The 15,587-nt window shown below is 47.6% G+C and overlaps 1 protein-coding gene across 4 annotated transcripts in view; it reads left to right on the top strand.

The window, feature by feature from the left end:
- The window catches only part of ARHGEF9 (Cdc42 guanine nucleotide exchange factor 9), a 222,926-nt gene that overhangs the window by 110,262 nt on the left and 97,077 nt on the right, over positions 1-15,587 (top strand). For 2 of the 4 annotated variants that reach the window (XM_054574239.1, XM_054574241.1), the window contains exon 1: positions 1,561-1,750. The exons of 1 other annotated variant lie outside the window; for it this stretch is intronic. In XM_054574239.1, the coding sequence (XP_054430214.1) occupies positions 1,742-1,750 (9 nt within the window). In that variant the 5' untranslated portion in view covers positions 1,561-1,741. Of the gene's footprint in view, positions 1-1,560; positions 1,751-15,587 lie in introns of those variants that run through there. One more of the 4 variants, XM_054574240.1, reaches the window with a different exon arrangement.

Below are 15,587 nucleotides of genomic sequence, written 5' to 3'. Positions count from 1 at the left end.
GAGGTAGGGCTGAGTAAATCTGAAACCTTCTGGTCTCTAGTCCAGGGCCTTTTCCTTAGTTCCAGATACAGACTCACAAATGCAGAGCAGGGCAGTGATCACGAGCAGATTGGACAGTTTTGTGCAGGCTTCCCTCCATAGTACCCAGCACGTTGGAAAAGTGTAAGCCATCATAGTCTAAAGAAACCATAGGTAGGAAAGGAAACTGGACCTGCAAAAGCAGAGATATCAGAGAAAGTCAAAAAGATTTGGGTTTTGGATAATTTGTAGCGCACCCTTGTTTGTTGAATTTGTAAAGATAGTTATCAATATGAGTTGCCGATAAATACTTAGGCAGGGGCCAAAAGCACCTTAGCTTTTTTCCCTGGCCCCGGCTCCAAACGAAGTGGCTATCAACGCTTGCCTGCTTCTCATGTACCTATCCCTTTTTAAAAGTTTCCTTTCCCTCCTCCCCATCCTTTTTCCTTCCTTTCCCCAACCCTTCTCTCCACTTATGCCCTCTCTCTTCTCTCTCCTTCTCATCTTTCGTTCACTTTCTCCCCTGCTCCCCACTATCTACCTCTTGTTCCCTCCTTCCTCCCTCTTGCCACTCTGTCTCCCTTCTGCTCCCTCCCTCCCTCCCAGTCCTTTCCAGCCCTACGTCCCCCTCCTCAATCCACCCTCAACAAGCTCTCCACCCCTACACCAGAACCCTTGCTGGTGGCTCCTGCTAGTCAGAAGGAAGAGACCCTGCTTGGGGAGCCTTGGGCCCTCCAATTGGCTGCCTCCTCCAGCACGCCAGCTTAAGTCCCGCCCCCCAGCGAGTAAACGCGCTGCTGTCGCACCTGCTATTGGCCGGCGGGCCTGTCAGCGGTTGGGGTTGCGCCTCACGCAGGCGTCCGCAGTCGCTAGGTGAATAAAAGCGCAGCCTACGAGCTGGGGGCTGGGGAGAGGAGAGGGAGAGAGCCAGCGAGGCAGGGCTGGAAGAGTGTCTGGCAGCCGGGATCCCCGCGAAGAGAGCGAGCGTAGGAAAGCAAGCGAACTAGAGGGAGTAGGGGAGACCGAGACTGACCGGTAGCCAGGCAGGCGGACGGACGCACGCACGCCGGGACAGACAGACTGAACAGGCGCTGGAGAACCTCGCACTGGTTCCTCCCGCCTTTCCCTTTGAAAGCCAGGATTTTGTCTTTTCCGTGGCGCCCGAGAGAGAATGCTGGACTCTGCCGACTTCAGCGCAAGCTAAGATTTCTCAGCTAGGGAAGAAAAATCAGCCCAATCCTGAGAAGGGGGGAAGCAAGTTCCCCTGTCCCCATCCCCCCTCCCCCCATACCAAACTCGGGCAGCAAACCCAGCCCTTCCCTAACCATCCGACTTCCTCCTCTCCTTTCTAGAATGGTGGCTGTATGGACAGTCTGACAGAACAGAGACTGACATCTCCCAATCTGCCGGCCCCCCACCTGGAACACTACAGTGTTCTGCATTGCACCATGACCCTGGATGTGCAAACTGTAGTCGTTTTTGCCGTGATTGTAGTCCTCCTGCTTGTCAATGTCATACTCATGTTTTTCCTGGGAACGCGCTGAATGGAGTCCAGCCACCTGAGCTGTTGCTAACTCTCGATTTGATTTCATCCTGAGAACCACCGAGAAAAAAAATCAAGAGAGACAGTCAGAGACAGGGAAAGAGAGGGAGAGAAAGAGCAAGCTTTCTTACTCAGGGGGGAAAACGTTTTGAGCTTCAACATGGCCTCGCTGTGATATGTATGACGTTGGTATATTATCTCTCCCTAAATCTTTTGTCATGTCTTGTCTTTTAAGTATGCCTGCGAGTGTAGTTGCTTATTGCTTGAGTAAAATTGTTGATAAAGAAATGCTTTCTATTTAAGTGTGCATGTGTGTGTGCATTTTCCATTTACGTGTCGTTCAGGGAGCAAGCTCTGCGTCCTTAAACAGTAGCTTTGCTGTTTGTGGTACCTTGTCAACTAATTTTCTTGAAAACTACCTTTAAATTCCATGAGGGAATTGTAGTTAAAATTTCTCTCTTGCTATCAGGATCGTATTTGGGTTTGTTTGGGGGCACGGGGGCATGTGGGAAGAGCATGCGGGATTTTTGGCATCTTTGGAAAGACAGCCTAGCACTGGATGTTTAGAGCAAATTGATGGAATGAATTTAGGGAAAATGATTCTTTAGTCTCTAATGAGAAGGGAGAATTTGCGAAGCGATGTGGTGGGGTGCGTTGAGCTGGCAGTTGGTGACTCTGTCCTTTGAATCTCAATTTGCTGTCCAGGGTTCACAGTTTCCAATTTGGAAAGGAGCCACCTTTAAAACATTTCTTAAAGCATTAAATATCATTTTCTTTGGAATTATGGAACGAGGTGTAAAAGCATTCTCTGATCTTTATAAATTGGCAAGGGAAGACATTGATGAGCTGTTATTGGGTTCCTTTTCCCAAAGTCTACTCCTGGATTTGAATGGGGTTTTTTTCTCTGTGTTCTCAAAAAAAAACCCCCAAAACCAAGAAAACCCAGCTCTTTACCTACCTTGGGAATAACAGTATTTGGCTATGCCTCTTTGGGGTAATCTCATTTGCAACGATGAACTTGAACTACATTTTAAATAGAACTTGCTAGTGCTAATGAGAAAGTGGTGGTTTTTGTTTGCCTCCTTGTTTGTTCTCGAAGATCAGAGGTCTCTCTAATTGAAAGATTTCCTTAACAAATTGAAAGTATGTATCTTGCTAAGTAGAGTTTTGAGCAGCACCTCCTGCACCCCCCCAAAAGTCTTGATGGAATGAGGTATAAGCTGGGGAAACCATGAGCTAGAAACAACATTCCAATTTGACATATTTGCATGTCTGCATCAGATGGTAGTGGTGGCGGTTGCCGTTATTATTGCGATTGTTATTATCTTTATATTTCTGTTTCCACTGAAAAAGCTTTTGGCAAAGCTGGCGGCGGAGGGGGGGCACATCTCTGACGCCAATGTGCATAATACTTGTTTTCCTCCCTTCCCCCACCTGCTGATGTAGGCAGGTCTTCCTCCTTCCCTTGCTTACCTGACTTGAAATAGTGCCATTTCTGGCTCAGGTAGCAATGAATCAGGGCGCATACACATCCACACACATGTTCCCCTACACCCATGTGGGCGGCTGCTCATGTGTGATGTGCAAATCTGCGGGCATTGTGCTTTCAAGTTCCATGTCCTGTTGTTTAATCTCTTGGGAACTGATTATGAAAGGAGAGGGGCTGGGAAGAGGGCTCTGGAAACCGTCCTGACCTCAGGACCCGGAGAGTATTATTTAATGGCGTCAGAAGAGGTTTTGAGTCTTGAGATGTGCTCTCATTGGCTCCGCGTGGGTGAGAAGCTGATTTTTTAATTCGATTGGTACCATGGTGTAAGCTTGATCTGGGAAGTTTGCTGGCATTGATACTTATTTACTCTGTGGTCCTTTTGTGGGAGCCCCCTGGGTTGAACTAAGAACTTGCTGCTTTGCCAAGAGAACCTAGTGAGGCGCCCCCCTCCCCCACCACCTTAGCGGCAGTGCTATTATCTAAAGTACGCTTAGATTTTGACTGGGCACTTTGTTTTCAGACAGCACTGAAGAGTGAGGAAAGGCTCTAGGCTGAACTCTGAAGACCTGGGTTCCCTCTGTTCAGCGACTATTTGACCTTGGACATTTTTTTTCCTTCTCAGTGGGTTGGGGTTTCCCAGTAACACTGGCATTTGGGGATGGTGAAGCTAAGCGACCCTGAAGTTCATGCATTCTGTGATTCTTGGGTGCCCGTAGGCACTTGAAATCAAAGGGGCACGAACTATAAAGACAAGTGAGAAGGAAAATGAAATGTTAATCAAGGACTGGTGGGAGGTGGGGGGAAGCAATATCAGGTTGCTGGTATCTAGAGAAATTTGTTGCACCTCCGATTTTTTTCACCTAGCTGTGTGAGAAAACCACTGCGACGATGGAACGCTTTTTGCTTTTTTCTTTCTCCCTGACAGGAGAAGCGTTCTTAAAGCTGATCTTTGAGCCAGGTTTATGACAAAGTAGTGTCATGAAATGCCACAGCCTTCACGACTGGGTGCCTGACAGGCCCTTGGCAGAAAGCCCTTGGGAATGTATGTGTGTAGGTTGTGTGACAGTATGTCCGTGGGTGTGTGTGCACACCCTTCTGTGTGTAGGCGGGGTGTGGGCGGGTGGGCGTACAGTCCTGAATGTGGATGGGGGTTGGCTGTGCTAGGAATGAGGGAAAACAGAAGGGCATGCATTGAGCTCCACAGTTCTGAATGGCCCCCTTGTGCTAGCGACAGTGAGGATTTGGCTGGTGCTGTGATGGATGGGTGTTCCCCCAACCAGCCTTCCCACCGACCCCCCACAACCCCTCAGGCCAAAGGGGTAGCTTGAATGAGCCCTTCCATCAGTACTTTAGCTGGTGAAATGGGTAAGCATTTTTCAAATTAATTTATCTCTAGGCAAATAAGGGAATGTTGCTAGCCAGATGGCAGGCCACCCTAGAGCAGCTAAAAGGGAGTTTGGAGAGTAGAGAACCAAAGTTGGCAGTGTGACTTTTTACTTCTGTGAATCCTAAAGGTTTGGCATTTCTCCTTCAGACTTGTGAGGATATGCAAAAAGAGGAGAGTGGGAGAAAATGAAGCACGCAGCCAGAGGAGTAGAAGCCTCTGCATTTTGGCTTTTTTTTTTTTTGTCTTTTTTCTTCCCTCTCCTGCCTCTTTTCTTAATCTTCCCCCTTGTCCCTTTGCTCCCTCCGGATACAGCCTTCTTCCCCCTCTGTCAGTGGGTAGGTAAGAGAAAAAAGAGGACTTGTTCTTGCTGATTTGTGCCAACTTTTTTCAACAAAGTTCTTCGTTTTTGGTTTGTTTTTTTTTTTCTTTCCACCCTCTGGGTAGAGGACACCTTTTGGTACCAGGAGAGGCAAAATTCCAGTTCAGGAATTTTGGCTTCCAGCTCCCTACTGGGAGATTCAAGGAAATACTCTGGGCCGGTATCCTAGCAACCCCTGCATCACTCAGCTCCTGCTGAGCTCCAGTTACCACCCTTTGAATGTGCGGGCCCTAAGGCTGCAGGAGAAAGGGGGCTTGAGCCCAGCAGGACTTGGAGAGATGCTTTGGGGGAGAGGACAAAGAAAGGGCAAGATCTGTCATTGCCTGCAAATGTCTAGAAAACATACACTGAAGGCACACAGAGCCTAGCCTTCTCCTAGCCCTGGGGACCGTTCATTGGAAAGCTCCTGGGTTCAAATCCCTCTTCAGTTACTACCTTCTTAAATTAACTGAGCCATTTCTCAGCCCAGCTTTAGTGCAAGGAGGCCTGCGGGCCCTGAAAAAGTTTTCTTTTCACCCTGACTTCTGGCTGAGGCAGGGAGGAGGTGAGAGTGCTTCCCCCACCACCATGAGGCAGCCTGTGTCTGTCAGAACCTGTAACATCTGCTTGTGCTGTGTGCCCCATTCTTGTTTGTGGCTTAGTGAACCCAGCCGAGCTGCAGTGTGGAATTTGGGGGGGTTGTTTCTATGTTGTTAGTCTCTGAGTAGTTTTCGACTATGAAGGCTGGGCAAATTGAAATTGGGAAGGCCAGATGAATTGTGGGGCTGGTGAACAGGGTCTGGGCTCTGCGTGGGGTTCTCTCGTGTGTGTGTGTGTGTGTGTGTGTGTGTGTGTGTGTGTGTGTGTATGCGCGTGCACGCGTGTCAGAGAGAGAGAGAGAGAGATTAAGTGACTAGGGAGCTGAGGGATCCCACTGAGCTGGTAGGCGAAGCGCTCTTCTGCCCCATGGTGAAGTCCGGATTGTGAGTGCTTGGCTGTGACTGGACGGCACAGTTGGGCAGTTGTAGAGATGGTGCCAAATCATGTCCTGCTTCTAGCCTTTGTCTGCCATCTTGGCCTCTGCTCCTCTTGGCCTGTGCAGTGCTTGCTCTGGACAGGGACATGGTTGGGAATTGAGCCTATTCTCCCAAAATAACTACCTCCTCAGAAGACCTCCCACAAAGCATCTGGATCCAGCCCCAGTGGCTTTGCCCCAAGAAGTGGGATGGAGATGGAGAATCTGAGACTCTCTAGCTCTTATTTCTAGCTCTGCGACTTGTTCTAGGCCAACTGAATCTCTTGCTTTCCAAGAATCCTTGGTCAAATCTTAGTTCTTCTGATACCTGCAGAGAGTGTGTCTTGTCACTAGGTGGGTGTACCTCTGAGCAGTATTGAGTTTGCTGTGCTTTGCCCTGGTACAAAAGTACAAAGTGGAAAATCTAGAAGGGGAAGGGCCTAGAGGAGAAAGAGAAGACTCGGGAAATGTTCCAATAATGGCAATGCTAATAATCCCTTGTCAGTGCATGCGCCTATAGAGTTCACAAAGCAATTTCACGTCCTAATTTTCGGTGTCACGTCAGCCTTGCAGAGTGGGCAGGGATGAGCGTTATTCCTACTTTTTCAGATGGGGAAAGTAAAGGTCAGAGACATGGGTGGGACGGGAGTGGGTCTGCTTTACAAACAGCAGGAGAGTCAGAGTTGATCCTTCCCAGCTAGTGTGAGGCTAAATAGAGTCCTGGGGAGAGGTATGCGAGTCTCCCCTGAAGTCATGCTGGCTCTCTCAGCTACTTGCTTACATTTTCAGTGTTTTTTACACCTTTCATTTATATAGCAATTTTGCCCAGAATTCTTTACTTAAGAAAATGCTGCCCTTTTTATCTTGAATATACATCAGAGTCCCCTTTAGTCTTATGAAAACTCCCTGTTTGAAAACTCACTATTTGAGACATTCAAGGAGAAAGGCGGTGTGAACTGGTGGAGCCTGAAAGATAGAATGTTTTGAAGGAACTGCAGTTTTCTTAAAATTGTCTTCCTTTTGAAGCACTCTTACTTTTCTGTATTTCTTGGAAAATGTGCTGCTCAGAACTGATCATGATACTCCAGGTGCCACTTGATCAGGAACCAGTACAAAGGGCCTTTGATCTGTCTGTGAATTATCTAATAATGCAGCCTTTGACTGGTCCTTAACCCTCACTGAACGTTCACATCAATTGGGGAGTTTTTGAATACCTGTGTCAGGTCCACACTCTGAGAGATTCTGATTTAATTGGCATGATTGGCATGGGATAGATCCCAGCAGCTTTTTTTTTTTTAAGTTTTAAATTTAAGGCTCCTCGCGGTGATTCAAATGTGGTGCCAGTGTTAAAAGCCACTATATTAGCCTTGTGGGCTGTAGCCTGAAACACTTTGCTGACTAGTCCAGTCCTCTGCTTTCTTGAGAAATTGGCCTTTTGAACCAAGTTTGTGAAACGTCATTTTGTTTGGTTGGTCCATTATTCTAGTATTTTTTCCCTATGGGGTCTTAAATTTTTCTTCATGTTGTGCAACCAATTAGCGGTCCCTTGTAGCACTGCATCAGTGAAACTTTTATTTTATTTGGTTGATCTACTCTAGCTTTTGTCGGGGAGTGTTGATTACTTGTTCTTCATGCCATGACACAGATTAGCACTCTCCTAACATTGCATCAGTCTCAAACTGAGTAAGCATCCTTCAAGCTGTTGATTCAAAGAAATGTTCAATGTGGTGAGGTTTATACTCATTCCTCTGACAGCTCACCAGATCCCACTTTTGCAGTTGGAGCCCGTTAATTTTTGTACATACCTGGTCAGTCAGTGCAGAATCCTTTGGGGCCCTACCATTATCTATCCTACTAGTGTGTGAAGGAGGATAATGTGGCATGATAGACTTGTATGCTTTGCAGACGTGAAGATGTATGCTATGTTCATAGCAATCATCTACCAACGCAATGACGAAGGACTATGAGTCACTTGGCATCTTACTCCTGGTAGATCCTGTGGTAGGCTCCGGGGTCCCCAGTTTTCCTTCAATACCCACAAACTGTCTGTTTCCCACCTGGGTCCAGAATTGCCTGAGAGTCAGTGTTACCGCTGTAGATTCTGAGTACCCCTTTTTTTTTCAATTTACTCTTTATTGTTTTTGTTTTTCGTCACCATTCTCTCCCATCTTCGGGAAAGCTGTACAGCATAGAAATAGCTTTAAAACAGAATATATTTGGTTTTCAAAGAGTTCAGGAAACTCTTTGTGCGTGTGTCCTTTTGGTTGGCTGAATTGTTTAAATGAACCCAGTTGTGCTCAGTCCTGACTGCACGGTGGAATCGCCTAGGGATTTAACAAGACTAACAATAGTTCCTAGAATCTCTGAGGGAGATCTAATTGAGTTGGTTGTGGAGAGGCTCTGGCATCAATATTTTTTAAAAGCTTCCTGAGGTGGCAGGAATGTTTAGCCACGGATGAGAGTGGCTACGTTCAAAGGAAATGCCATCTCGGCCAGCTCAGACAGGCTTCACTGATGGTGACATTTTATTCTAGGATTGTGGGGGCCCTGACAAACTCTAGGGGCTTGTGCCCACTTGCAAAAGATGGACCCAGCCCTGGAGAGTCAATAGTCTGAGGACCTACTTGAACTTAAAATTGTCAGCTGTGAGGTGCTGTGAACCCTTCAGGAAAAAAGTCCATGTCTGTGCATGTGCTGTACTAGTGAAAAAAAAATTCTGTTTATTTGCTGGGTGACTTTGGGTCAATGACTTCTTCCCATTGAAATTTGGTTTCCTCATCTGTAACATTAGGTTAGGTGCATTAGAAACCAGCAAAAATTTGTGGGAGCTCTAATGATCTGTGCTTACTTTGTGATTAATACCAATGACCAAAATGATTAAGAATATTATTCTTCAAAGCCAGCAGGTAATCTAAAGATTCCTTTGAGCAGGTTTGGAATGCATAGGGTGATTTCGGGGATAATAGAATTTCCTTCCTAATTATATTCGGCCTAGGTTTCTTCTAGAACAACTGAACTCTAGGTTGTATTCATTGAGCACACACTGGCTTCCAGCAGGGGAGGGAGTCCTGCAGCGAGCCGAGTGGCAGGAGGGTGCCAGTTTGGGATTCTAGGCATGTTGCGTGGGCAATGGAAACTTGCCTCTTGCAGATAAAATACCAGCCTCATAGGTCTGGGGTAGCGCCGGAGGCAAGGAGCTGGCTGCTTGGATAGCCCGGAGCCCTTTCCTGCAGTAATTTAAGTAGCCATTCATTTAGTTACTACCGCTACTATGGTTAATAAGAATTTCAACAAATCAAATGCCCTAGTTATTTCATTGGCTCTTCTCCCCAAACTGATAGTAACTGAGGAAGCTGAGGCACAGAGATTAAGCAATTTACTTGAGGTCACACAGTCAGGAAGCGGTAGCTCCTGGCCTGGAACCTGGGCCTCGAGACCGCACCCTGCTGTTCTTCCAGTGTAGCCTGTGTAATCGACTCTGTGGTCAAAATATGGTCAGGACTTTTGAAAACTGAAGCAGTTCCGCTGACGTAGAGTAGAACTTGGGAGGAGACTTTGAAGAAAGGAACAGAGGGGCAGCGTGGAGGGAAAGGAAAGTTTAAGGAAGGGAGATATATATATATATATATAGAGAGAGAGAGAGAGAGAGAGAGAGAGAGAGAGAGAGAGAGTCAGTTGTTTCTCGCCCTGGTCATTCTTACGTGGTAGTTTCAGGCCCCTGGCAGGAGTTGGGCATTTGATTTTTCAGCATCAGTGTCAAGAGTTGGTAGCAGAGAAGAGGGGAAGCCATGTCTATATTGCAGAGGGACCGCATATGGAAGGCAGAGCTTCAGAAGGAGGAAGAAACGGCGCACATGGCCTTGGGGACCCCTGGGAGCAAGCTGTGGCCCTGTGCCTGCCTTGCTGCCCGAACTCGATCAAGGCCCTTCCCCACCAGGCCTTGGTTTCTGTATCACTAAAATGAAAGCTGTGGATTCAGTAGAAGAACCATGTTCTGAAATGAAAGTTGAACCAGAAGCTAGTATTTAAGGAGAAGGCAGAACTTGTCCAGTTGAAGTAGCCTTGGGACAGAGGTTGGGGGGGCGGGGTTGCTACAGTTCCAGGCAACCATCTTGCCAGTGGAAACCGGAGTCATTAAGGGAAATGGGATTAGGACAGGGGAGATGGCTCGCCCCAGCCCAGGCAGACTGCTGGGGAGATAGGACAGCCTTGCCTGAGAGAGAGGGGCTCTTGTTTCAATGGCCAGGATTGGCAGAGACTCATAGAGGGGCAGAGATGAGAGTGCTTTGGGAAGCCTTTTCCTCTTCCTATTTGACAAGTGACAAAACCAAGACACTGACGGGGAAAATGACTTGTCCAAGGTTCAGCAATCAGGCTGGGAGCCTGACTCCTCAAATTAGGGCCTTGCCTCCTGTGACCTGCGACCTCTGCTACAGGGCGTTGGCCCCACGTTCCCTTGGCTGGATCGGAGACCTGGCTGCTCTCGGGTTTGGTTGAAGAAAGCAAGCTGACAGAGAGGCTGGGAAAACAGGAGTATTACGTAACCTCCTGGGGGGGGGAGCGGGCCTGTCAGCAGCCCTTGAGGTGCCAGGCGTTGAGATGGGAGTGGGGGAGCACGGAATCTCCTGCAGACCATATTTGTTCTTCTGAGGCAGGGAGGCCTGGATGCAGCCACAGTGCTGAAAGGCCATCCACCCCCGGGGCCCAGAGGAGGCCAGCGCTGAGCACCTATAGACCCATAGACGGCTCTGGGAATGGTTCTGGCATCTCTGATCTCCCTGCCTGCCTGCCTTCATTAGAGGAGGGGAAACCATGCACCTCCATGCCCATCTGGCTTCAGGAAGGATGTGCTAAGAGCCCACCCCCCACCCCCTCAGAGTGTGGTGCCTAAAGGCAGCAGCTACTTTTAGCTGTACCTCCCACAGCCGCTCCTCCGCCCACTCCCTTCTTCCTCCTCTCTTCATTAACCCTGCTGGTTGGCAGGAGGTCTCCGTTTCGGTGGGTGCTTTGGCATTGGGAAAGAGGCATGGGGGAGCCAGGCAGCCCTCAGAGAGGCTCTCATAGGCTCTCCATGGTGGGAGGGCTCAGAACAAAGGCAAAATGATGAATCTGCTTTGTGCTTAGGGCTCAAAGGGAGTGGAGGGATTTATTAATTTCCTTTGGACCTTGCAACCGGCTGAGGTGTTTTCCTTGAGAATCCAGGTTGCACTGCACAGGAGGGCTCTGGAGGATTTATTGGACTGCAGACTATATTTGTTCTTCTGAGGCAGGGAGGCTTGGTTGCAGCCCTGTGCTGCATATCTAACGTGCACAGATAGTTTCTCTACTTGAATTTAGAGAAAAGCAATGGCAGCTAGCACATGCTCCCTTGATTCCTGACTCTTCCTTGATTGTTCACTCACCCTCTTTTCTTTAAAAAAAAAAACAACAACACACTTATGTATTTATTTTTAGAGAGATGGGGAGGGAGAGAGAAAGAGAGGGAGAGAAACATCCATGTGTGGTTGCCTCTTGAGTGCCCCCAATTGGGGACCTGGCCCGCAACCCAGGCATGGGCCCTGACTGGGAATTGAACCTGCAACCCCTCGGTTCACAGACTGACAGTCCACTGAGCCACACCAGCCAGGGCTCACCCTCTTGAACATTGTCTTACACTTTGCACTGGATTTTGCATTGTCTCACTTGATCTTCTCTGTGGCCCTCTAAAGTAGGTAGGGCAGGTAGTGTCTTCATTTCACAGATGACAAAAATAAGGCTCAAAAACTTGTCATACAGTGTTTGATATAGGCTCAAGCTCTGGGAGTTATAGTGCCATCAGTCATTCCAGACAGCTGTATCTTCTGCAAAAGGGGTGTGAACAGCCGTCCTGAATCTAATTCCCTCATTGTAAACGCTGGGGAACTTGGCACTGACAGAGGAAGGACTCTCCCATGGAAACACGGTGTGTTGATGGGAGTATCGAAGCTAGAACATTGCTTTGCAAGCATGTGAGTTTCTGCACCGGTGACACTTACAAGCTTCTCTCGTCTTTCAGGGCTGGCGAGGGAAACCTGTATGGTGTGATGAAAGCCAAAGGGTCACTGAACTAGTAGTTTGTCATTTCTTTATCTCTGTGACCTTGGGCAAGTCACTTAGCCTCTCCGAGCTGGTTTTCTTTTCTGTTAATTGGAGCTGATCATCCGTGAGAGCTCTCTGAGGCAGCAGTCTCTGGGTGACTGCTACAGTTGAGGGGCCTGGCGCTTGGCAGGCCCCCTGTCAAGGTTTCGTTAATGAAAGACATCCACAGGAATAAAGAAGGGCTGCGAATAGGAACTTAGTCGCTGGATGACCTTGAACAAATCCCATTGTCTTTTGTGTCTCATTTCTCTCCATCACATCCTGGAAGACTCTCTTTTACTTCCCTCCCTTGGAAGGTTAGAAACTCCGTAACCTGGCCTTTGTCTATTGTTCTTTGTGGGAAGCGGGGATGTTTTTTTAATAGGACGCTTTCTTTTATTTACCCCCAGCTCCATCCCCCCACCGGGCTACACACATGATGCTATGAATAGCAGACTAGCTTTCTTGCTCCCTATCTCCTGCAAAGCTAAAAGAGAAATTTGGAAGAAAGCCAAAGTTAATTGTGTCTTTATTTAGTGCCTTCTCAAGTCCATAAAGCCAGAACCACCTAGGCACTTGGCAATTAAAAACCAATTTTTGGCCCCCAGGTCCTTGGCTAGGATTTGTGATGAACGTTACTGGGTTTTCATGATATGATTAAGAGTTGTGTTAGAAATAGCAGGCTCTTAACAAATGACCTACTTAGAACAAATACACACTTTTCACCTTTATCTGCATCATTTTGTTTGGAAAATTCTCATTGCTCCCAGGGCAGAGTGAGAAGATAATAACTATTGTATAGTCTTACTACCACATCGGTCTTTCCCTCACAACCCCGTGAAGTGCATGCACAAGGCCAGGATTATTCTCCCCATTTTATGGCTAAGGAAATTAAAACTTAGAGAATTGCTTTGATTTACTGAGATTGGTGCTGTTTCTTAAAAGCAGTTGTGTACAAGGAGGAGCATAGTATATAGGGATAGCTGTTGTCAACCCGCCCATACCAAGTGGCCTTGGGCAAGTGGATTGTTTTAAAGATGCCTTCTGCACTTTGCTTCTATGTTGATCTTGTTATAAAAGTTAGTCAAGATAACAGAAAAAACTAGGCAGATGGCACTAGATAACGCTGGTGAGGTTGGCATTGAACCACTAATTGGCAATTCATATACATCTACCATATTTTACCATGTATAATGTGCACCCATGTTTTTGTGTACATTATACATGGGATTATTATATCCATTATTATGCCCATGGTATGTAGTCATTATACCCATGTATAATATGCAGCCTTATTTTTCCTTCAAAAATTTGGGGAAAAAAGTGTGCATTATGTACAAAAAAATACTGTATCTGACCGATGGTAAGTCTACCCAGATATCATGTCATTCAGGGATGCATAAGAGGCCTTGCCAAATGCAGAAGAGTGGCCTTAGATTATATGATCCTTCATGCCCAGTTTGGAGCTTTTCTCTGTATGGATTTATCAGGTCATGTTCTTAAAAACCAGGCGTTGAGCCTGAAAGCTAGCTTATTACCACCACTAGTTCCCACAGTCATCCCAAAGGATGAGGCGGAAATGGTTTGGATAGATCCCGTCTCATTTTGCCTGTGCTTTGGTGAAGAGCGTATGTGTTTGAGACTTTATCCCTTTCATTTGATGAGTTTGGAATGACAGGTTTAGGGAGTCGAGCAGTAGCTTGCCCAGGACTAGAGGGGGCTTAGCTAGGATGAGACATCTGTAGGTGCCAGTCCACATGCACGTATCTGTGTGCTGTCTTTTTGTGGAGGTGGTGCTGCGAGGGACCACAGTTCGTCCATGATACTTAAACTGTGACGAAGTCTTTAGATGAGAATGAGAAAGCGGCTTATATAAGATCATTGAACCCACTCCGTTATGGTACTGTTAGGGAAACGGAGGCCTAGGGAGAAGGAAAAATTTGCCCAAAGTCTCAGATTTAGTCCATGACCCTTGTTCTGTCTCTCTTTTCAGCTCCTAGTTGCTAGACTTTATAGTTGTGAGGACCCAATGGAGTGGTCGGTGGCTAAGCCTCTTGGGAAAAACATCTGTGGTCATCACATTCAGGAAGTGACAGAGGTGAACAGTGAACCCAAGTCCTTTGACCTGGCTAGTAGCAGATTGACCTGGGGTGTCTTAGAGGAAAGCTATTAGAAAAAAGTGGTGGGAGAGGAAAATTGATCCAGCCTTCTCATCTAACGCTCTCCTTCACCTGTACCAGTGTATACACAAATGCTATAGGTCACACTTCTACACACTCAGACACATGTGCGGTATGTTTGGGATACATATGAGACACATGCATGGGGTTCACTTTTACATTAACACTTGGAGCACACACGTTCAGTTAACTGTGGGGCACACTCACACTTAACACATACTCACCAAAGGCAGTGCACACACACAGATGCATGAGGTATACTTATACAAACTTGTGTGTGAGTAGACACAAACGGATGCATATAGAACACAACTGTACACCCACAGGGCACATACACATACGATACATACACGTGAAGCACACAGATACACACTCAGATCCGCTCCTACCCCCAGGACACACACTCCTAGGACTTACATGGACAAACAACCCTGCCCCCAGGAGACACATTGGAACACACCTGTGGGACACACTGACATGCTGCACACACCCCTATGGGACACACTGATGCAAAACACAGCCTACCCCGAGGGCTGGCCAGCTCTGCCAGCCTTCCAAGTGGGCGCAACAGTGCACTGGCCTCGTGTGGTGGGCCTCTATTAGTTTTCTCCAGCTCCCTTTCCTTTAACTTTGAAATCAGGACTCAGGGAGCAGTGAACTGGGGAATAAAATGGATACGCAAGGTGGAGTGTGTTATAGCAGGCTCCACAAGGCAAGTAAAACTTAGGACCCAGTCTTCAGATGTCGAGTTAACAGGCAGATGGAGGGCAGGGGAGAAGATAAATCGACATCGATCACTGTGGAAAGCTTGAGCCTGCTTCTCCATCCCCTAGTCCACTTACAAACCATTATGGGATGATAGGATTGGAAAGCAGTGTCCCAGGAAACCTGAAGTAACTGAATATTAAACTTCATTTTCTTGGGAATGAATTAACACCTTGGCCTTGAGCAAGTACATCCGAATTGTGGGTGGGAGGCTAAGGAGCAGGGCGCATGAAGCGGGCAGAGCCTCACACTCGCCCGGGTCGGTGGTGGGTGGAGAGAACAGCCACATCTTTAATGACCAGAGCCCTGCCCCCAGGCATCATAGCAGCTTGGGCCATCTGGCCCCACTAATGAGGGCCTGCTATTTTTAGAGTTTCTTAAGCTGGAAACCAGGTCGGGGTGTCCTGGGGAGGCCTTTCTGGCCCTTGCTACCGAAGGCTGGAGCTGGAAGGAGGAGGCCCTCGTCTGGGTCTAGATGAATGGCGGGAAGCAACGAGATGGGTGGCCGGAGTATGACAGGTATGCCCTGGAGTGGCAGCCGCAGAGCCGCAGCGGGTTACTGTTGACTGTGACAGCCTCATGCCCGTTTCTCAGCTGTGGACTGGAAATCCACAGCTCTAGTCACTACTCCGCTATACACTTTGGTGTGCCTCACTCAAGTCCTCTTCTATCTGATTCTTATTTGGTCTGTAGGCCAAAGAGCCGGTATTGTTCCCAGATGCTAGCAAGGCTCTTC

Source organism: Pteronotus mesoamericanus, unplaced genomic scaffold (genome assembly GCF_021234165.1).
Source record: "Pteronotus mesoamericanus isolate MK-2021 breed Mesoamerican mustached bat unplaced genomic scaffold, CSHL_Meso_final contig_256, whole genome shotgun sequence".
In the NCBI taxonomy this organism is placed as follows: Eukaryota; Metazoa; Chordata; class Mammalia; order Chiroptera; family Mormoopidae; genus Pteronotus; species Pteronotus mesoamericanus.
This window is presented reverse-complemented; position numbering and strand designations above follow the sequence as displayed.